This window comes from Pituophis catenifer, unplaced genomic scaffold (assembly GCF_029215685.1).
Source record: "Pituophis catenifer annectens isolate HBS135680 unplaced genomic scaffold, rPitCat1.0.hap2 SCAF_1, whole genome shotgun sequence".
NCBI lineage: Eukaryota > Metazoa > Chordata > Lepidosauria > Squamata > Colubridae > Pituophis > Pituophis catenifer.
The window spans coordinates 95,261,003-95,285,561 of record NW_027256881.1 but is presented as its reverse complement, the minus strand read 5'-3'; the positions used below and the strand labels follow the sequence as shown (position 1 = coordinate 95,285,561).

General features: G+C 37.4%; 1 protein-coding gene across 1 annotated transcript in view; it reads right to left on the bottom strand.

The window, feature by feature from the left end:
- TBC1D32 (TBC1 domain family member 32) overlaps nt 1–22,786 on the bottom strand; it is a 96,202-nt gene extending 73,416 nt beyond the window's left edge. The window contains exons 1-10 of the mRNA XM_070952895.1: nt 22,721–22,786; nt 20,876–21,030; nt 19,836–19,997; nt 13,714–13,891; nt 10,184–10,255; nt 7,453–7,578; nt 4,893–4,971; nt 4,705–4,808; nt 4,551–4,612; nt 2,931–3,078 (exon numbers count right to left, since the gene is read on the bottom strand). Coding sequence (XP_070808996.1) covers nt 2,931–3,078; nt 4,551–4,612; nt 4,705–4,808; nt 4,893–4,971; nt 7,453–7,578; nt 10,184–10,255; nt 13,714–13,891; nt 19,836–19,997; nt 20,876–21,030; nt 22,721–22,723 — 1,089 coding nt within the window. The 5' untranslated portion in view covers nt 22,724–22,786. The remainder of the gene's footprint in view (nt 1–2,930; nt 3,079–4,550; nt 4,613–4,704; nt 4,809–4,892; nt 4,972–7,452; nt 7,579–10,183; nt 10,256–13,713; nt 13,892–19,835; nt 19,998–20,875; nt 21,031–22,720) is intronic.
- Nucleotides 22,787–24,559: the final 1,773 nt, after the last annotated feature.

The window sequence follows — 24,559 nt, the reverse complement described above, 5'->3', positions numbered from 1 at the left end:
CAGCACTGAAAAAAGTGACTTATGACCGTTTTTCACACTTACGACCGTTGCAGCATTCCCATGGACACCTGATCAAAATTCAGATGCTCAGCAACTGACTCATATTTATGATGGTTGCAGTGCCTTGGGGTCATGTGATCAGCTTCTACAACCATCCAACAAGCAAAGTCATTGGGGGAAATCAGATTTACTTAACAACCGTGTTCCTAATTTAACAGATGCACTGATTCACTTAACCACCGTGGCGAGAAAGGTGGTAAAATGGGGCAAAAGTCACTTGACAAATGTTTCATTTAGCAGCATACATTTTGGGCTTAATTGTGATTGTAACTCGAGGACTACCTGTTTTTGTCTTGAATGGGGCTAGTGAAAGTGAGATGAGGGGAGAGGGATCCAAGAGCACGAAATTTTCCAATTTGTGCTCCTTCCTTATGGTGCAGTTTATCCTTGGGAGATCTGGATTCTACTCTCCCTGAGGACATTCAGAAGTGTTGAGATTAATAAATATCTTCATATAATTGTACGAAATACAATTGTCTGGACAAAGTGCATATTTCATTGAATCCTTAAGTGAACAAAAGCTGGCCCAACCTCTCCATGGTATAAAGTTAAACGCAAATTCCAATGCATACTTACGATTCAAATCCAAAATAATGAAACTGTGAATGTTGCAGGTATAATACTGTCAGTTGATTTAATGCTACTATCTTTTTTTTTTTTAATCATAAAGGTTTACTATAATAAGGCCCAGAAAAAATATTTGATTTGTTTGGTCTACCATTTAAGGCCAGTGAAGATAATTCTACAAGTGAACAAACCCACTGATCCTTCCAGCCTCTCAAGATGTGATTGCTATTTCTTGTCAATTATGGGCTCCTCTATGATGTTTTCTGAGTATTTGAAAATAAAAATAATTCACTTCTAGGAACGAGGAGAAAACTCTTTAAATGCTTGTAGATTACTATTTCAAGAGTGAGAAAGACTATTAGAATATAATAAGCAGTGTCCCGCTGGATCAGAGACCTAGCCCATCTAACTCAGCAGTCTATTCTCACAGTGGCCAACCAAGCACACAATGAATCCCACTAATGTTTAGCAGATGCTCTTCAGAGGCAGTCATGCTGCATCAAGGTTAATCATCTCTGATTCCCATGACTTACATGAATTGGTCCAACCTTCCTTTTTGGGACCAGCCAAACTGGTAGCTCACATAATAGGGAATTTCAAAGTTAAATTACACCTTGTGCAAAAAGTACCTTTTGTCTATCTTTATTCTTCTAGGATTCAATTTCATTGAGCGACTTCTAATATTTTGTGAAAGGGAAAATAACTTCTCATTGTCTGCTTTTTACACATCATGCATAATTTGATACACCTCAATCATGCCCCCTCTCATTTGCGAACTTCCTAGACTAAGAAGCCCCACATGATTTCTCATATGGAAGCTGCTCTAGCCCCACAATCATCTTAGTGGCCCTCCTCTGAAACTTCTGTAACTCCACTATATCTTTCCAAAGGTTTGGCAACACACAATATTTCAGATGCAGTTGTACCATTCATTTATATAAGGGTGTTGTGATATTGACACCTTTATTTTCAGTACCATTTCTTCTTGTCTCTGTTGGTCTTTTTGGATGCATACTGTGTCAACACGTTCACTGAACCTTTTACCATTATTTCAAGTTCTTTTTCATCATCATTCACCACTAGTTCTGATCCCATTAGTTTATATAAGAAGCTAGGATTTTTGTCACCGATTTACACTTGTTCCCATTGAATGACATCTGCCATTTTGGCATCCATTTCCCTGATGAGTAGAGATCTCTTTGGAACTCTGTAATCCCTTATTTTAACCACTCTGAACAATTTAGTGTCATCTGCAAACTTGGCTATTCCACTAGTCATGCCCAATTCCAGATCATTCATGCATGCATGCATGCATGCATGCATACATGCATACATACATACATACATACATGCATTCATATCCTAGGATAGAACTCTGGGGAACCCCACTAGTTACATCTTTCAATTGTGAGAAATGTCTACTCCTACTCTTTGTTTTCTGTTGTCTTTTTTTATTCCATGGATATTTAATTTACTGAGAAGTCTTTGATTTTATCAATAAATGATAAAATATAATGAATAATAATATAATAAATAAATGATTTCATCAAAGGCTTTTTGAAAATTTAAGTAGATAATGTCTACTGGCTTGCATGTTTATTAATATCCTCAAAGAGCTGTAGAAGTCTAGTTAGGCAGGATCTTCCCTTAGTAAAATCATGTTGGGAATTCTTGAGCAAGGACTGTGTCTCTAAATGTTGGGTAATTTTATCTTTAATAGCAGTTTCTACTATTTCCCCTGGAACAGAAGTTAAACTGACATGCCTCTAATTTCCTGGATCTCCATATGAAGTCTTCTTAAAAATTATGTTGGCCACCTTGTAGTCTTCAAACTGAGTATAGAGATGGGTTATATATTTTAATTATAGAAGTTCTACAATCTCAGCTTGGGATAGATGCCATTTGGGTTTGGTGATTTGTCTATGTTAAGAAATGGAAGTTATATGGAATTGTTGAAGTAAAGACAGGATCTGGACAACCAAGAAAAATCAATCCTTAAAGTAGCTTCTTGGGCAAAAAAAAAATACTAACAGATCACTGCAAATGACTGTCTGAAAACTTTAGATTCACAAGCCTACAATATTATGTAGATGGAAGGAAGAATCAATTCAGTTAAATATTAACATTCCTTGGAAATTGGTGTCCCACCATTAGCAGGGAAAAATACTGAAGCTGGTAAGATGATGGATATCTCATCAATACTTTTTGTAGAGATACACTTTTGCTCGGTCCACTTGCACCAATGTAAGAACCTTGAAAATGTAACAAAATAAGACTGAATATCAAAAAAGTCATTTCCTTACCATCCATTTTTTAAACCACACAGCTTTGAGATCAACCAAAGCCAAAAAGTATACTGGATCCCAAAATTCGGAAGAAGCCATCTGACTTAAATTATTATGCCTTACAGCCAGAAGGGATAAAGTACTCTCCATTATTTCTTCCATGTACCTAAATAAATTGGGAGGGGGGGGGAGGGAAGAGCTTCATAAATATCACAATGTTGGTATGGGTGCTACATGTTACTTGTGCCTAAGCTTTCTGGTAAAATATTATATAAAATTCTACAAATTGTCTCATTGCACCTTGGACCAGCACCAAATGAGAATTAAAAAATTTAGACTGCTTTATAAAAAACTGGAATATTGTGAGGTTTGCTGGGAAAAAGTGCTTATATTATGAAGTTAGGCTGGAAAAATAATTTACCGTATTTTTCAGAGTATAAGACGCACCGGAGTATAAGACGCACCTTAGTTTTTGGGGAGGAAAATAAGAAAAAAGCTGTTTGGCAGGTGGATCAGCCTTCTGGAATACCCCCAATCAGCTGTTCACAGAGGTGAATTTTAATAACAGGTTCATTGGTTATGAGTTCTGTGCCTTGTTTTTTTTTCTGCCTCTGAAAACCTCCAAAACAGAGCTTCAGAAAAAAAAGGCTTTTTTTCTGAAGCTTCTTTCAGAGGCTTTTTTTCTGAAACTTCTTTCAGAGGCTTTTATTCTGAAAGACTATCTATACTCTGTTCAATCTCCTTTCTTTGGTATTGATATGTAGATTAACCTCTTCCAATCTGTTGGTTATTGTGTCATTTTCCAGATTTGTTAACATAGTTTGGTTAGAACCTTTACTTTCCTTGGTTGTGAGCTCTGTGCCTTGCTTTTTTTTTGCTTTTTTTTCTGCCTCTGAAACTTCTGAAACTCCATCTCAGAAAAAACTTTCTTTTTTTCCTCTGAAAGACTCCGAAACAAAGTTTCAGACAAAAAGCCTCTGAAGCTCTGTTTGGAGGCTTTTTTTCTGAAGCTCTGTTTGGGGGTTTCTTTTCTGAAGCTTCATTTCTGATGCTTTTTTCAGCCTCTGAAACCTCTGTTTGAGAAGCTGGGCAGGGCTACATTCGGAGTATAAGACGCACCCAGATTTTCACCCTCTTTTTTGGGGGGAAAAGGTGCATCTTACACTCCGAAAAATACGGTAAATTAAACAGAATGTCATTGTTCAAACTGAAACAAACCAAGTCAAATCAAAAGGAAAAGTAGTTTTGATTCTAATTCCACAATCTTATGAGATTAAAATAGTCACATAAAATTTCAATGGGATACATTCCTAAGTAACAAATATAAGACTGCCGCCCAAAACTTCAAATATAGCATGTGAAACCAGTTGCAAGTAGACAAATAATACAAAGGATAAAAATTGGGGGAGGCAGGAAAAAAAAATCAGGGCTCTTATTCTCCTTACATACGATCATGCTTTATATAAACCTATGACAATTTTTTGCAACTTCAGGTACAAATGTTTTTCAGTTATATTGAGACAAAGGCAAAGCATATGGATAACCTAAGCAAACTTTTTCATCCCTATCAATCAACATAAGGAAACTGATTACACAAATGAAAACAAACAGAACCACATTTTTAAAATATATATATACTTTTCTGGATGACGTATCCAAAAAGAAGAGACTTCTCTCTGGTACTCATTCAGGAGTCGCATCTATGAATAAAAGGATAATTGTTCTATTTTAAAACCCTTGATCAAAAACATCTTAAATAACTAAATAACATCGGGAAATAAGTATATTGTACCTTTTTAAGTAAACGTATTATGTCTGGATTACTTATGTCAATACCCATTGTTACACTAGGAATGTAATTATCTTCAGCAAGAAAATATGCCTCTAAATACTTTGCTGTAAAGAGAAAAATAATTGCCAATTAATTTAAGAGACTCAGTGAAAATTGTGGTCATTTGAAAAAAAGTAACTTGTGCTCACCTAAGCTTGTATAGAGTTCTCTTGTCATATTTAGTGGAGAGGAGGAAAATGTCTTGGCATAAAATTTCAAGACTTTATCCTGTAAAAAAAATGAATTAAAGCCAAGTTACTAGGCATGGACATCAGCTAACACTGATGATTTCAAAATGATGACATCTGAGATGTAGTATCAAAGTCAAGCTCCACTATTTTGTACATGCGTCATGACACTACAAACAAGTATGTAACAGTTGTGATGCACATTTAGTTGTTTGCCTTTTCTTGGTCCCACAACTCAGCTGCATTACTAGGTTCATATAATCCGAACCAAACATGTACCACAATATATATTGGTTTCTTCTACTTATTTTTTCTCATTTATGTCTGGACTCTCCTTCAAGAAATTCAAGGATTCTATTATTGTCTTTATTATTACTAGGATTGATTGTGCTCTTTTCCTTCAGAAGCAAAACCCCTCCAAGCTAGAATGAGCTGACATAGAGATTTTAATTCAAAGTCATCCAGTTCGCTTCACTAGCTGATGTATTAAAATCTGTGCCTCCCAATCCTATAATTCAACCTCTTACCCCTTACATTATTCTTGCTAATTTTGCAAAAAATTATTCCCAAAGAGCAATGCTGATTTTTACCAGATTTTTACCATTTTAAAGACAATGGCAAAATTAGACATTCTAGAATACTTGGAACAACGTGATGAAAAATAAGCCACATTATTTTATTTTATTTTTTAGATGCAGGGAATGCTTTGGCAGTTTGAATTGGTCTTTTCTATTTAACGTTTTGGGAATTTTGGACAGAATTTTATAAAATGGGTAAAATCGATTTACTGTATATTTCACAGAAAACAGAAATTGTGAGATCTAACAAATATTATGTGAGATACAAAAAAGAACAAGACCAAGTTTCCCCCAGTCTTCTCTTCTGTTTATTTTGCTTCTTGAAATTCTGAGTAGAGACATAAAATAAGATGAGAGGATTGCGGGAGTAAAAATTTTAAAAAAATTAAGAGCTTTTGCAGGTGCAGCTGCTTTTGGAAGATCCTTTCAAGGGAATTGAAACACTAATGGGAAAGCTAAAGGATTTGGTGCATTAGCAAGTTTTAAGATTAACAAACAGAAGACAAAGATGACAACAAAATATGAAGATACAACATCAAATTTATGTTGGAAGTATAAACAACAAACAGGGGCATTTTAACATGCTCAGTGGATCTTCAACAAAGCCAGAAAATTTTGGATTCAAATACATACACTAATTCAGAAGATTTTAAAAATGAATAATTAATTAAAACCAGAGGCTTTTCTTTTAGGCCGGATTGATACCATGTTTCCCCGAAAATAAGACCCTGTCTTATATTTTTTTGAACCCCAAAATAAGCACTTGGCCTTATTTTCGAGGAGGTCTTATTATTTTGGGGCGCGTGGAGCAACACGGGGCTCCTCTTGCCGTTTTACCAAATTTCCAGCTCTGTCTCCCTAACTCTAACCAGAAGAAATGACGGGGACCGGCTGCACATGTGTTTAAATATTTTTGGGGAGGGCTTATTTTCAGGGGAGGGCTTATTTAAGCACATGTGCTCAAAAGCCCGATTGGTTTTATTATCAGGGGATGTTTTATTTTCAGGGAAACATAAACATATTTTCAGGAAGGATAGTTGGGAAAAAAAATCATGGAATGCTGTTTTTATACAGGATACCTGTAGCAAGATTATTCATGCACATAGGTGGAGAGATTCCAAATTTCCTACAATGGAGAATGGTTGGTGAAAATGACAGAACTTGGAACAGAGAGTTCATATTATCTAAATTTATTGCTGACTGGAATAGACTTTTTGTATGAAATAGAAAAAAAATGAAATTATGATATATGGTTTTTATCATAAGAAAAAATAAGATTATAGGAAAAATTAAAGCCATGCTGTAATTAAAAGTAATAACATAATCTTTCCTTCTTTTTTTTAGCACTTTGGATAATCTTTTTTTTCTTTCCTTTCTTCTTTCCTTTCTTCTAAATTTTAGTTTCTGATAGTATTTATCTTTATTAAAACCTAAATAAAGTATATTTTTTAAAAAATAAATTAAATACTGTCCAATGGTTGATGAAAATGACAGATATGAAAATTACTGTGCAAATGTATCAGCTACAATGAATTAATTAGAACTACATTCAAGTTTATGTATACAGAAAGCATTATCTATTTCATATTACTAACAGATTAATAATTTTGCATCTAATATTTCTGGAGCTCTGGCATGTTGCACTTCTCTAATTCAAAGAAAATTCTATAATATTATCATATATTAATAACATTCTTCTGGCTTTATTTATTCAAGAATTATTCAGGCATTATTTATTAAGGCATTATTCAGGAAACTAATGTTTTTTGAATAATGCCTGAAAAAGTAATAACAATATGTCTGCTTCTTTAACCAAATAGTGAGAATCACTTTGAATTACCAATTTCTTAAGCAGATGGTAAAAATGTTTGGAATTTATGTATTGCATAAATTACAAACAATTGAAATATTGGTTAAGAATAAAAAGCTATTAGTATCTTTACACTGAAACTGGAATCAGGATCCGAGAGTGCTGTTGCAAGATGTTTACGTAAGGTACTCCAACTTTCACAATTTAAAATATCAGATGGGGGTGCAGAACACAAGGTTTGAATGGCTTCTTGGCGGACCTAAAAAATCAAGGAAAACAGAGTAAGAAAACTGCATTATTAGAATAAAATTAAAATATAAACCTACAATAAAGGCTGTGTCAAAAATCTAATTCTCCATCATCCCCCTAATCATTAAGAATGATGGTAAAACATCTTTATTTCTTTACCTTTTTCCTTTATACTCCTCTAATGTCTGCTATAATTTTTTTACTTTTTAGTTTCATAAAGCTAATCAAGCTCAGAAACAGTCCAGTTTGGCATAGTAACTAAACGGGACAGGTACAGACTTCAATAAGATCCCACAGAGTTGGTCTCCTCCAGGTCCCGTCAGCTAAATAATGCCGGCTGGCGGGCCCGCGGGGGAGGGGCCTTCTCTGTGGCTGCCCCAGCTCTCTAGAACCAGTTACCTCCTGAGGTCCGGACCACCCCCACCCTATTGGCCTTCCGAAAAGTGGTGAAGACCTGGATTTTCCGGCAGGCCTAGGGCCGTTGATCTCGTTGTTGGGATCTTGTGAGATCCGGCCATGAATGGTGTGAATGGGTTTTAATGTTTTAATGTTTAAATGTTTTTATAATGGTTTTTTAAATGCATTGTAAGCTGCCCTGAGTCTTCGGAGAAAGGCGGCATATAAATTGAAATTATTATTATTATTATTATTATTATTATTATTATTATTATTATTATTGTTATTATTATTATTATTATTATTATTATTATTTGCAAATTGAAGTTGAGCGACTGTGGAAAAAGAAATCGTGTGTTGTCCCGATTGTAATTGGAGCCCTCGGAGCAATACCCAAAGGGCTACCCCGCTATTTAGAAATTCTAAATTTGCCGGACTTGAACATTTTGACTCTACAAAAAACCACCTTACTCGGAACAGCTTACATCCTCCGACGATACCTTAACAGTTCCTAGGTCCTTGGTTAGGACTCGAGCTGCTGAGCTATTAACCAGCCTCAAAGGCTGTGAATCTCACTAAAGATTAACCAATTAATAATAATAATAATAATAATAATAATAATAATAATAATAATAATAATAATAATAATAATAATAATAATAGAAGATAGTTAGGACTGCAGAAAAAATTGAGTGCATCCAGCCTGCCTTTCATTGAGGACCTGTATACTGCATTGTTCAGAAAGAGGGCTGAGAAAATATCTACAGACCTCTCACAATCTGGCCATAAATTGTTTCAACTCCTCCCCTCGGGATGCCACTACAAGGAATTGCATGCCAATACAACTAGACACACTGGTTTTTTGCCCCTTATGCAATCACTCTGCAACACCTAATTTCCCCCACAGCACTGTGTTACGTTTAAAGAAAACCCATGTAGTAGGGCTGTATTATTATTATCCTTCTCATTTTTCCTATTACCTTCTCCTATTGGTATTTTGTGATTATATTACTCTGTTGCTTGTATGTACAGAGAGGTTATGCATTGGAGACAAATTCCTTGTGTGTCCAATCACACTTGGCCAATAAGGAATAGTCTAGTCTAGTCTAGTCTAATCTACATATTATACATAATACTAATCAAGCTTTAGACCCTGGAAGATCCCAAGATTGTAGGCTAGAATGGGAAGTCAAAAAGCATCCTAGAAGTCAATGTCAGACCATTCCCTTAGCCATGCTTTTGTTAGAAAGCTACCTGGACTATCCTTTCCCATTCTCTACCCAACATTGGGAAGATTCAATATTGCAATTTCAATTCAATCTAAGAATGCAATGCCAACCATTGTTCTGCTGTTTTAGGGAAAATAAAATTAAGCACGTAAGTTCTAATAAAACTTTTGTAGAGTGCAGCAGCCAATGAAATAAATCACGTACCTGTTTAAAATGGAAAAAGGTGAAATTTTACAGTCTCCCGTATATTAGTACATAAATGCTTAACAAATGAGATTCAGGCTGTAAGAAAGGTCCTGATATAAACATTTCAAACCAAAAAAGCACACTTTCACAAGAGATACTATCATGTACTTTAGTCACTCTTTGTCTTCTGTATCTGTTTTTAACATCTGCAGTTCTGTTTCCAAACTGGGCAACTACAATGTTTATTTCATTAAATGGAATTGGAGAAAGAGTTGTTCTTAGCAAACTAAAACCAATGCTATCTGATTTGGGGGGGGGGGGGTCTTGAAAAAATATGGATTACAGAACTGTTTTTGGTCTTAGATATATGCACATAGTTTTGCTATATTACATTCCCACCTCTGCTGAATAACTTTTATCAAAGCAGTTGATGCTAGTGAGACTTATGAAGAACCATCTCAGAGAAAGGAGTAGAAATAGACTATGCTTAAAGTATAAGATTGAAAAGAGGAATAGTTAATCCAGTGGAAACCAGATTGTGTCCCATTAGATCAGAAGACATATATTTCCATCCATCTGCCAAGTATCCTCACCCCATTTATCACATCTCCACCCCTTTTACCCTGCCCTATGCTTTTCCTTGAGTTTTATATTTTTTTAGATTACAAAAATGAAACTGCTATACTGGACTGAGAAGCAGTTCACCAAATATGAGCTTAACACGTGACAAAACCAAACTTAATTTGTCCATGCATGTACAAGAGAATTTTGTTTTCCCAAGCAATTTTTTTTAAAAAAACTTACCTCTTTAGGTTGTGTTGGATCAAGTCTTTCTACAAGCAGCTGTAATTGTTCTTGATTCATAAACGTGTAACTCTGCAATACATTGTAAAAATGCTCACTAACCAAACCCAACTAACTGAAATTGACTTTACAGGATTTTAGATTGCTATTGAAAAAAAGAAAGAGCACATTTTAATTATTAAATCTTTTTTAAAAAATGATATAATGCTTTAAAGCACTCTCTGCCTCCATAAGAACCCCATGAAGAAGTAGGTTAGATAAGTGATTGGCCCAAAGTCAATAACTGAACTTCCACATCTACGGATGGATCTTTGTCATAAACTGCTACCTTTTCTTCCAGGATGAATTCAGTTTATGCACACTCCTATCAATATAATGTAAACCCATCACCCATATGTTAGAGAGCTGACGAGCTAGCTGCAGCCATATTTTAAAAGAATTGACACTTCCAATGTTTGTAGGCCTTTCTCCTTCGTTCTGCTGGTCTTTGGACCACACCTTCTTTCTATCTATCTATCTATCTATCTATCTATCTATCTATCTATCTATCTATCTATCATCTATCTATCTATCTATCTATCTATCTATCTATCTATCTATCTATCTACCTATCTACCTATCTACCTACCTACCTACCTACCTACCTATCTTCCTTACTCACTCCTTTCCATTCTCTCTCCCAGTTGTCAATTTTTCCCATCCTATCCTGTGAACTGTTTATGCCACTGCAGTGGATGGCGGAAAAAGCTATGGATATTTTGGTTCCTCTCCTACATTACATTATAGTGAAGATATGCAATTTAATTCCCTTCAGCACTGCAGTTAGTGAGAAATCTTTAAATGGGAGAATATTGTATGTGCCCCAGAGTTTCTATAAGGCACTCTCATGTATTTTGTCTTTCGCCAAAGAAAGCGCACGTCTCTAAAAATCAATAGGCCTCTAGACTTTGCTTTAAATGGAATAGATTTTATTTATTGATTTTATCATAACAGTTTCAAGAAAATACAACTTTAAGTCTAGCAGCGTAAATTAGAGAAAACAATCTCTCATTGCCTTTGTCAGCAGTAAACACTAAGAACCACAAAGAAAGAAATGCCTATTCTCCACTAACTTTGGTGCAAAATCTTCTATCATGCTGACATAAATTTATGTGAGCAAAAAACCTGATATGATATGGTAACAAATACATAGACCACCCTAGTCTTCCACATCACATCCCAATTTCTGCTCATTTTGATTTTACAATGTAAAAAACCCTCTATTTATACTGTAATCAGGAGAAGCAATCCACTCTTAACCTCACATATTTTCCCCTGACAGTATCTTGACTCGCTGCCTCAAGATGCCAGTTTATCTCTGAAAATGGCAAAGGATGAAAGGAGGCACTGATAGCAACAATCAGAAGGCATGGCTGCATATGCATAACTTTCATCCAATATAAATAAGTACTTATAGAAATACAGATCTATTTACTTATAAAGAAAAGCATGTACATTCACCATCCATAGGATTAAAAGAAACTACACTCAGTACAGAACTGAACACATGCACTGATCACTAATCGCTGAGCTAGCTAATTCAGACACGTACTGTATCTATATATATTGGCCAATACAGAACTCAAGCTGAAAGCATTGTTTCAGAACTAATCTTTTCTCTTGTCCAAGATAGATCAGCTGTACCCCCCTTGATAATCCACGTGCCACCTCGATACTGATATAATCTTCTTTTCTACAGAGGCCAGTGTGATCATGCCTAGTAATTAAGATCTATGCTACTCTTTCCTAGCATTGTTCTTTCTGTTCTAGTTCCCCACATCTCTTTCCAAGGTATATGCTTTGGTTTGCTCCTGTCTTCACAAGCAACTTTTGTCTCAGAATATTTGGATACACCATGTCTTGATCTAATGGGAACATACAGTACTCTAATTTGACTAAGAAGTGTGAAGCTTTTGCCAATTTTTAAAATGATAAACAGCTGGAATCTAACAAACAACCTATGCTCAAGATATTTCTTTTAATTATCTGAGACTTGTTTTCTGTTCTCCTTACTGTCAATCACAATAATTTCAACAATTATGCCCTATTGTTCTTCATTTTCCTGTCAACATTTCTATTTTTCAAACTAATTATGTGCGCATGTACTTTTAGCTTTACTGGTTAGAGAGCCCTGTCATTTCCACATTGCCTCATTCCTTGGCATATGCTTTCTTCTCTAAATCCATCTTTTTTTTTTCCCTGGGAGGGCAATGAAAAACAGCATACCAGTCCAAGGAATAGGAACAAAATATATTAATTGAGCCGTTTTTCTCTTTTGAAATATAGATGCTTCTGAACGTGTTAGAAATAAAGTCTGCAATTTTGGTGATGAACGATAACTTAAGACATTCATTGAGATGATAAAGCATGATTCTTTAGTGCGTAGTCTTTGACAAGCATTCAGACATTTTTCTCATTGTCTGAAATATATGCAGTTTATTAATTGGGTATACCTGTGATGGCGAACCTATGGCACGCGTGCCAGAGGTGGCACACAGAGCCCTCTCTGTGGGTACGCGCACTGTCACCAGCTGCTATGGTTTCCGACACGTGCATGCGCGTGAGCCAGCTGGTCTTTGCGCGTGCTGGAGCACCGGAAACCCAAAGATCAGCTGGCGGGTGCACCACCTGGTCTTTGGGTTTCCAGAGCTCGCACGGGCGTTAGCCACCTGGTCTTCGCACACGCCGGGGTGCTGGAAACCCGAAGACCAGCATGCGCACTGGCCACCTGATCTTCGGGTTTCCAGCACTTGGGCGAACACGAAGACCAGCGGAAACCCAAAGAGCTGGTGGCCAGCGCGCTCATGCACACCGGCTAGCTGGTCTTTCGGTTTCCGGCAATCCGGCGCACACATGTTCCGGTTTGGGCACTCAGTGCCGAGAAGGTTCACCATCACTGGGGTATACAAATGAGCTAAGGATGAAAGTTAAAAAATTTGTTGCATATTTGTATTCAGTGTGAGACCACATCATTTTGCCAATCCTTTCCTGTTAAGGATATAATTGCAACCCAAAGCAGGCTTTTCAGGATAATTATTTTCTAGCTTTAAACAACCATGACCTAAAAAGAGAAACAACCAACTGCTTTGTCCATATTCAAAAGGAATACACTTTGGAAACTGAATGGTGAATTCCCTTTTTCTCCTTTACGGTCTTCAAAACACTAACTCTGAGTCGAGAGAAAAATCTTATCGCTGGGCTATGAAAACAAAGCCTCGGCTTCATTTGATCCATTTTGTTATCTGGGATACAACAAGAAAAAGAAGTATAAGAAGGAGGGGATCAGAAGAACTAGAAGGTTAAATAAATGACAAAGGAGATGGAAACCTAATTTGTGAAAATATTATCTTCAACAGTGTTGCAAAGCTCCAAACAGTCAGTCAGTCAGTCAGTCAGTCAGTCAGTCAGTCAGTCAGTCGATCAGTCTCTCTCCCTCCCTCCCTCCCCCTCTCTCTCTTTCTCCCCATCCATTCCTTTGTATAATTGCATACCTGGTTAAAGGAAGAATCACTATCAGAACAGTTATCTGCATAATAACTGTTGGGTGGTTCTGTTTTCACTTTTCTTTGCATCTCTTTGTAGCGCATTTGATCTTCTTCAAACTTGTTAATTAGAGATTCAACTACGACCATCATGACATTCTTCAGCGAATGCATCATTTCTCTATACCTTCAGTTAAAGAGTTATTTAAAAAACCAAATTATTAAAAACCCATGTGTTGTAACATGTACAAACTAACTTCCTAACCAAGGAGCACTGTCTAAGGAGGAGTATGCAATGAGAAGTAAACATGCCATCTCATATATACCTATTCGGAACCAAGTCCAACTGAATCCAACAAGATTAACTGTCATATATATGAGTTCAGAATTGCATCCTAAGTCATTCTGAATTCAAAGTATTATTTTCCACTAGATCAGCTCATGTTAATATAAAGATGGACATTACAGGTAGTCCTTGACTTACAACAGTTCATTTGGAATCTATTCAAAGTTACAAGAGAACTGAAAAAGGTGACTTATAACTAGTTTTTCACACTTAGGACCGTTGCAGCATCCCCATGGCCATGTGATCAAAAATCAGATGCTTGGCAACTGACTCCTATTTATGACCGTTGCAGTGTCCTGAGGTCATGGGATCCCCTTTTGTGACCTTCAGACAAGCAAAGTCAATGGGGAAGCCGGATTCACTTAAAAACTGCAGTGATTCAATTGTGTCAAGAAAGGTTGTAAAATGGGGCAAAACTCACTTAACAAATGTCTCATTTTAACAACAGAAATTTTGGGCTCAATTGTGGGTTGCAAGTCAAGGACTACTGGCATACCACATTTCCTAAACAAAAGTAATCTGCTTTATTCAAAAATTCAAACTGGTATTGGGAGACCACCACCATCCAATGTTTTAGATACCCAAATATTTAGCAGAATATAGGCATGATACCTAAACATTACAAAAACATCAAGGTTATTTTTAGTCAGCAATTCTTGTAATTCCTAGATGAATGTATTCAGCACTTGTAATCATCTGTGCGTTTTGGTTGGGATTACTGTTTATATCAGCTTGTGATTACAACTGTATTATTATGCTCTGGCAGATTCTAATGCTGTTATTTATGCATTTTCCTAAACAACATTTCCACCTCTTGGAACGGTATGTTGTGTTAATAAACCAAGGAGAAATGTATGAATGCACAACACATGCATAATTCTGATGAGATTATGTAAACATAAGAAATTGTCACAGACCCTTGTGAAATAGGATGAATTGAACAGAAGTCTTGAGATATTGTATATCATCTTCAAGCACAGAATAAGGAGGGAGGGAGGGAGGGAGGGAGAGAGAGAGGGAAGGAAGGAAGGAAGGAAGGAAGGAAGGAAGGAAGGAAGGAAGGAAGGAAGGAAGGAAGGAAGGAATTAAAAATTGCAAAAATATATTTATAGAGGTTTTAGGGCTTGCTTTGGATATTGTATAATTACAGGCCCTCATACAGGTATGAATGCTGCATGACTAGAAGATAAACAATATTTATGTTTTTTAAGGGCTGATTCTTCAATTAAAAAAGAAAAAGAAAAAAGAAAAAGAACCTTGCCTAGCTGGCTCAATTCCTGAATGTAAATAAATGGCTTATTAAAAATACAGCAGGCCACACATGCTAATTTATAAAAGTAATTAAGTACTGATTAAGTAACAGAGTTTTTCACAATGACATTTCTAATTTCCTTTTACAGAACGTGGCCATCCACATATCACTGCAATTAACTATTAAAACGTTTGTAAGATTGATCTCGTCATTAGAGTTGGGACACTGAACGTTCCTGCACAAGGTTCATTTCACTCTTGGTATTTCTGACTTTCTATCATATGAACTACTGCCTGCCAGTTTTATATGAGATTTTACTAAAAACAATACACCTTTCCCATTGTATTTTGTCTGACACAAATGTTTCCTCGCATGTTGAGAAAAGAACATTTCATTAAGCATATTTGTTTTCTTTCTGTTATCAGATGTGGCAGTTTGTTAATACAGTTCCAATTTTTAAATGGCTGCCATACATTGCTAATACTATAAAATCTAAATTCTAATTGAAAGATTATCTATGGGTGCAAAAGTACTAATGTGTGCCCGGTATTGCCAAGCTCAAAAAAAACAACAGTACATCTATTAACATTATCCTCATGAAAATCTAACTTAGTACAAATAGTCCTTGATTTATAACCACAACTAAGCCCAAAATTTCTGCTGCTAAGCAAGACATTTGTTAAATGAATTTTGCCCCTTTCTGCAACCTTGCTTACCAATTGTTAAGTGAATCATTGCAGTTCTTAAGTTAATAACATGGTTGTTAAATGAATTTGGCTTCCCCACTGACTTTGTGTCAACCCTGAAGCTGACCTGACTGAAGCCCTTTTTGACTGCTTCAGTGTTGTCACACTGGAGCTGAGGGATACAGAGGTGGGATTTGAGATAGAGGGGTTTCTGTAGCCAAAACAAAATACTTTCTCTTGGGAACCAAGGACATTCTCACAGAGGAAGGTGGAGTGGTGCTACCCGGCTGCCAGACTGCACCGTGATTGGACCATGTGACTGATTGTTTTGAGAAAGAGAAAAACCTTTTACTTTTAATTAGGTGAAAACCACGGGAGTCTTCAGAGTTGGTTTTCACCAGATCTGTGCCAATATGATATTTCCAACAAAGCTATTCTATGAGGAATTCACCTGCCTCGGAGTTTTGCTTGCTATGGGATTATTACTTGGAACCCTGACACTTTGCTTATCAAAAAGTCGCAGATGATCATATGATCCCAGGACACTGCAAACATCACAGATAAGAGCCAGTTGCCAAGCATCCAAATTTTGATCATGTGACCATAGGGATGCTACAACGGCTAAGTATGAAAAACGGTCACAAATCACTTATTACAGTGCCATTGTAACTTTGAATTGTCACTAAATGAACTGTTGTAAATTGAGGACTACCTGTAGTCTAATTTTATACTGTACTTCTTTACAGTAAGGTATTCTGCACTATCAAATTGTTAAGGCAGGCAAAACGTTAATATTGAAAAATTAGTATTCAGTGAGCTTTAGTTTTTTTCCCTTCTCAGTGATTTTTCAAAGTCATTTTTTTATGTTTGCTTAACAACCCCAGAGGAGATTATATTCAGAACACATCCTTCCTTTGTACTACTATTTGGAAGGAATCTTGTATAGCGTAAGTTGACTATATTTCTCACACTGCTTTTCCTAAAGGTATTTTATGTAATAAAGAACAGCAAAGCTGAATATCGGAATTTGCTTTAAAGGAAAACAGGGATAGAATTGTAAACTGGTATGGGGCCATTTTAGCAATCAATACTAATCCTTTGTTCAGTGCAGAAAAGCATCGCACTGCATAATGGCAAGTTTAAAGGCCAGAGCCCCGTCACTTTTCAGTAGTTCCTACCTGTCTGAACTTCACAAATTAAGAATGTTATTTTGAAAGCACAAAAGTATTATACATACGTACGTATGTATGTATTTTATACATACATACATACATACATATACAGTCAGGTCCAGAAATATTGGGACATCGACACAATTCTAACATCTTTGGCTCTATACACCACCACAATGGAGTTGGAATGAAACAAACACAATGTACGTTAACTGCAGACTGTCAGCTTTAATTTGAGGGTATGTACATCCAACTCAGGTGAATGGTGTAGGACTTACAGCAGTTTGCATATGTGCCTCCCACTTGTTAAGGGACCAAAAGTAATGGGACAGAATAATAATCATAAATCAAACTTTCCCTTCTTAATACTTGGTTGCAAATCCTTTGCAGTCAATCACAGCCTGAAGTCTGGAACGCATAGACATCACCAGACGCTGGGTTTCATCCCTGGTGATGCTCTGACAGGCCTCTACTGCAACTGTCTTCAGTTCCTGCTTGTTCTTGGGGCATTTTCCCTTCAGTTTTGTCTTCAGCAAGTGAAATGCATGCTCAATGGGATTCAGGTCAGGTGATTGACTTGGCCATTGCATAACATTCCACTTCTGTCCCTTCAAAAACTCTTTGGTTGCTTTTGCAGTATGCTTTGGGTCATTGTCCATCTGCACTGTGAAGCACCGTCCAATGAGTTCTGCAGCATTTGGCTGAATGTGAGCAGATAATATTGCCCGAAACACTTCAGAATTCATCTTGCTGATTTTGTCAGCAGTCACATCATCAATAAATACAAGAGAACCAGTTCCATTGGCAGCCATACATGCCCACGCCATGACACTACCACCACCATGCTTCACTGATGAGGTGGTATGCTTAGGATCATGAGCAATTCCTTTCCTTCTCCATACTCTTCTCTTCCCATCACTCTGGTACAAGTTGATCTTGGTCTCATCTGTCCATAGGATCTTGTTCCAGAACTGTGAAGGCTTTGTTAGATGTTGTTTGGCAAACTCTAATCTGGCCTTTCTGTTTTTGAGGCTCACCAATGGTTTACATCTTGTGGTGAACCCTCTGTATTCACTCTGGTGAAGTCTTCTCTTGATTGTTGACTTCGACACACATACACCTACCTCCTGGAGAGTGTTCTTGATCTGGCCAACTGTTGTGAAGGGTGTTTTCTTCACCAGGGAAAGAATTCTTCAGTCATCCACCACACTTGTTTTCCGTGGTCTCCCAGGTCTTTTGGTGTTGCTGAGCTCACCGGTGCATTCCTTCTTTTTGAGAATGTTTCAAACAGTTGTTTTGGCCACGCCTAATGTTCTTGCTATCTCTCTGATGGATTTGTTTTGTTTCTTCAGCCTAATGATGGCTTGCTTCACTGATAGTGACAGCTCTTTGGATCTCATCTTGAGAGTTGACAGCAACAGATTCCAAATGCAAATAGCACACTTGAAATGAACTCTGGGCCTTTTATCTGCACATTGTAATTGGGGTAATGAGGGAATATCACACACATGGCCATGGAACAGCTGAGAAGCCAATTGTCCCATTACTTTTGGTCCCTTAACAAGTGGGAGGCACATATACAAACTGCTGTAAGTCCTACACCGTTCACCTGAGTTGGATGTACATTCCCTCAAATTAAAGCTGACAGTCTGCAGTTAACGTGCATTGTGTTTGTTTCATTCCAACTCCATTGTGGTGGTGTATAGAGCCAAAGATGTTAGAATTGTGTCGATGTCCCAATATTTCTGGACCTGACTGTATATTCTATCGAAGCACCTGGTCTACCCCGATATGGGAGGGAGCACACTGCTTCCCTTTCGCCTTTCAGCTCCAATCCAGGAGCCCTCAAGCAGTCACATTCATGATAAACACTTAATCTCTCCCCTGGCTCAAGCTGATAAAGGGAGAACTTGTGGCTCAGAGGTTAATACAACTGCCTAATATGCGGGCAGCCCAAGTTCGAATCCAAGTGAAGGGTATGGCTAGCTGATGAGAGCTAAATAGCTTGAAATAGATCTATACTAGTCTCACTTTATTTCTTTATCAGCAAATATAAATTATATATATAATAGGAGCTACATATTTATTTGAAAACAGGCAGCTTTCTTCAATTATGTAAAATGAACAAGGAACAAAGTGAACAAGAAGAATTTTTTCAGAGTTGTTACAATATTCAGGGGGAAAAAAATCCAGAAGGAATGTAATACTAACTCAGAAACAAGGAGAAAGGAATAATTTACAGGTAGTCCTTGATTTACAACAGTTCCCTTAGTGACCACTTGAAGTTACAACAACTGAAAGTGACTTATGACCATTTTTCACATATGACCATTGCAGCATCCTCATGGTCACATGATTTACATTTGGATGCTTGACAACTGGCTCACATTTATGATGTGGGGTCATGTGGTCATCTTCTGCAACCTTCTGACAAACAAAATTAAGGGGGAAACCAGATTCTCTTAACAACTGTGTTACTAATTTAACAACTGCACTGATTCACATTCAACGAATGTGGCAAGAAAAGTCGTAAAATGGGGCAAAACTCACTTGACAAATTTGTCACTCAGCAACATAAATTTTGTGCTCAATTGTGATCGTCAGTTGAGGACTACCTATAATTAGGCATTCACTTTTGGAAATTGAGTTTTAGATATGTTTCTACATATACTTACTCCTTTGATTCCCGGGTCTTTTTAGTAACATGCTGTACCAGAGTGTCATAATTCGAACCTTCCCCCTGATTTTGGGCTGAGGTACATTTTTCAGTTTCTTCTTCTATTACGGACCCCAAGATGTTACTTATATATTCTCTAAGATACTTTACAAATTCATAGCTGTAATAACAATTAAAATGTAAAACATTATGTTTAATGTCAATTTGTTTTTAATAATAAACATATTTCATCAAGCAACTATAAGAATATTTCATTAACTATGGTAAAGAGTACATGGACATTTTGGAAGAATTTCAGAAGTGAAGTGAAACATTAAATTCAGATACCAAATAGCATTTGAGACCAGTATATCTACTGAAAATGCTGAATATCTTTTTCCCTAATTAAAGAAAATGATTGCTTAGAGCAATCTCTGGGCTGTGATCCACTACCGGGCCACGGCCTATTTGGACTTGGGCCACACGAGTGGCTGGCCAGAGTGTGCGCGCATTCGCAGCTCAACTTTTGCAAACGGTGGACTGACAGGCAGTTGCACACATGCTTGCTGGCCTGCTGCTTGCACAAGTTGAGTTGCATGCATGCACACCAACCCGCCAGTCATGCAAGCGCTACATGCACATATGTACGCATACCAGCCTGAGGCTCGGGTGGCCCAGTTCCTCTCCCGCTCCCCCGCCAGGCTGCCAGATTAGGGAATCTGATGGTTGGAATAACAGAAGTAAATACAAGGACCCATTGGATGCCATATTCCAAAGCTTGAAATACTGCAATTAATATCTATTAGGAACATTATTCACAAGAATTATACAGTCCTATTTTCTTGGCAAAATTTAAGTGGTTTGCCCTTGCCTGCTTACTAGAGCTGAGAGAGAATGAATAGCCCAAGGTCACCCAACTGGCTTTGTACCTAAAGCAGGTCTAGAATTCCTGGGCTCCTGGTTTCTAGTTTGGTACCTTAACCACCAAGGAAGAGTTCTGAAGGAAGAGTTTCCCTTTTAAAATTATCACAATGTCACAAAATCATGTCAACAAATTACTTATGAAAGTTCTCATCTGTTTCTTCCAAATGGAGTAGAATCTCTTCGGCACATTCTACGGATGGTGCTCCTGTGATTTTTTCTTTGACACTTTGCAATAACTGTCTGAGCATAGGTTGTAAGAGAGCTTCATCTTCAATAGAAAAATGAGACATCTACAGAAAGAAACACAGAAGCACAATATGAGTGATCTACCCTGCAATATCTTATTAACCAGCTATGAAGTAAACAGTCTATCTGTTGGTCTGTAAATCCTGTGTGGGGATTTTGAAAGTCTACATTCTATCCGCTATTTAAGAGTCAGATGAGAGAGACTAGAAATTACAGTTTTTCATTTATGGTCCCATTCTCTGGAACATCCTGTCTAAGAATTCCATAGATAGCACTCTCTTGATATCGAATAAAATGTTAAAGATGTGATTCTTCAGGAGAGAATGCTTATTGCTTCAGACCATAGTTGAAGGTCTGACACATATTGAAGAGTTATAATAGTACATTTAATATACTATTTACATTTAAGGAGAAATTTCCTGACAGAACAATTAATTAGTGGAACAACTTGCCTCCAGTAGTTGTAAATGCTCCAACACTGGAGGTTTTTAAGAAGAGATTGGATAACCATTTGTCTGAAATGGTATAGGGTTTCCTGCCTAAGCAGGAGGTTGGATTAGAAGACCTCCAAGTCCCTTCCAACTCTATTATTCTAGTCTAGTCTAGCCTAGTCTAGTCTAGTGATATATGGCTTTCAGTTTGTCATGTGGTTATATTTCGTCTTATGCTATAAATTATCTGCAGTCCTTTAGGTATAAAAATGACGTAAATAATTAAAGACTGTGTATAAAAATATCCTAAAGATTAAAAAGGAAGTCACAAGGATGGACTATCTCTGCACCAATTTTTGCTTAAGATCTGTTGTACTGTATAGCTTGTATACTATATATGAGCAAATACACACACACACACACACACACACAAGACTGAGGAACTTTATAGGAACATCATTTGGAACTGTTACCTCTTTTTACAGTCAGCCCCAATTGGCAGAAATTATAGGACCTGAAGACATATGTAGTACAAAAAGTATTCACTTAACAGAGAATAAAAACATTGCATGAAATTCCTATTTGAGTAAAGCCATATAACCATAACCAGCAATGGGCATCCTTTGCAAACCCACTTAGTACAAAATAGTAAACTCTACGAAGACCTGAGTTTGTTTCCTGATCACTACTGTGACACATACATGTTGTGGGATGGGGATGGGTATTGGTGGCAACAATATATAAGTAATTTGCTTTTGCATTCTTTGGAGATATTACCATTCAGTCTTAGGGGGTTGATTTCCCATCCGGGTCTTAATCAAGCTTAATCCTATTTAGCTTTCCCCAAAGCAACCACCTTTGACTAGTCACTGCCACCTGCTGCCATCAACCAGCAAATTATATATAAAGTACCCGTTTTCTTACAAAAGGGGCAAAGCTAAATTTGGAGTAAGTCCTATCGAGCCCAATAAGATTGCCTTCCAAGGGTACGTAATCATGCACGGAGTATCAAATCGTGTGCTGACATTCTCTTGATTTCAGGGGATGAGCTTGGAGTTAACACAACGTTGGAACAATGATTTATTCGAAGCAAGAAATGCGAGATCGGATAAGGAGGGGGCAAATAACCCGGCGATGGTACAACGCTGGCACATCAGAATCTGCCGCTCTCTTAAATGCGTGGATGTGGAAGCACCCCAAGTGCGTGGATGGTTATGGAGCACTGGACACAGGACAAACGATGCTGAAAATCTCCGTAATACGGATAAACCTATAAGCGGGTTGGATGGGGAATTATGATTACCATTAAATCTGTGTTTTGCCAAGCAGAAGCTCTTTTCAAAGCGGGACCGCTCCAGCCAGCAGCCGAGAGTCCAGATCCCAGGAAAATGCCCGGGATTTGAGGCTGGGCGGATCCGACGATGGCGGCAACGGCGGCGGCAACAGAAACGGATGAGAAAATAAGCGAAGCACTCAGGAAGAAGAAACGGGGGCAGTGCTTCCGCGCCAGAGTCGCAAGCACAGACGCCTCGCCCCTCTGGTTTCCTATTGGCTCAAGCAGAGTGGGGGAGTGGCCATAAAAACCTGGATATAAGGATGCTGTTACACCGCGAGTTGAGGGTTTGGGTGTTTAGTCAGCTAGTGTTAAGTGTAGCGAGCGCTCTTGTGCAATAATAAGGCTCTCTTCTCTCCCCTCTCTCCCAAAAATCCTGCGTGTTATATCATTACTGAAAATATGATGGATTTACTGCAGGGTAAGCGCAAGTTTCTGCGTTTCCCTCCCTCTTTAGCCAAATGCTCGTACTGATAGTGTTGTAAAGGTGTGTGTGCTGCCAGACTCAACTCTGGGTAGAAGGCAATAATTTATCCAGGTGTGGTACTGATCAGAAAGTATACAAAACTTGGATTTTATCTTCCATATAAAGTTTTCTAACCATTAATGTTTTAATGGTTGTTTTTATTCTGGGCTCTTTTGCTTATTTATTTATTTATTGTTTATTTATTGGTTTGATTTATATGCCGCCCTTTTCCAGAGACTCAGGGTGGCTTACAATGCGTTAAGCAATAGCCTTCATACTTTTGTATATACCTGTTTAGTAGGGCTTTCGGCCACCCTTAAGCGGTGTTCTTTTTATATAGTCAGCTTATTGCCCCCACAAACCGGGTCCTCATTTTACCTACCTCGAAAGGATGGAAGGCTGAGTCAACCTTGAGCCTGGTGAGATTTGAACTTGCAGTAATTGCAGGCAGCTGGTGTTACTTAACAGTGCTTTAGTCTGTTGCGCCACCAAGGCTCTTTTAGAGCCTTTTATACAGCTTTGCTTATGCTGTAAATTGTTTTAGTTTAATACTACATTTTGTAACATCCATTTTACTCTCTGAATTCATAAGAGACCTAACCCTAATTTTAAGTGGATTTGCACCCTAATGGGATTCTCAAGTATTTTACCAGGAAGGTAGATAGGGCTGGCTCAAAAAAGCCAGAGACCTAAGCATACCGATGCACTATGAATCTATTGGTGACATTCATTTTGCTCTCCAAGTTCATGGAAACATAAACCTAACTCTTAAGTGGGTTTGCCCCCAATAGGATTTTTGCATGTGTTCGCAGGAAACGTAGATGGCCATGCTCAAAATGTCAGTGACCTCGTAAGCATAATGGTGCACCATAAATATGTTGGGAACATCCATTTTACTCTCCAAATTCATGGAGAGTTTACCCTATGTGGATTTGCCGCATAATTGTAATTTCTCATTATTTTAGCAGAAAATGTAGATGGGGCGGACACGAAAAATCAGTGTTCTAAGCAAATTTGGGCCAAAGTTATGTAATTCTTTAAATAATTTTAAATTTTGTATTGGTATGTGTTTTAGTTCTGCCTGTGCACCGCCCTGAGTACACTAGGGGAAGGGCGGTATACAAATTTAAATAAATAAATAAACAAATAAATAAACAAACAAATAAATAAATAAATAAATAAATAAATAAATAAATAATACTAATGCACTACAAACCCATTGGCTATGTCCATTTTACTCTCCCATTTTATGCAGGCCTAACCCTAACCCTATGTGAGATTGCCTCCAATGGGATTTTCCTATGTATTTTACCAGAAAACATAGATAGGGCAGGCTTGAAAAG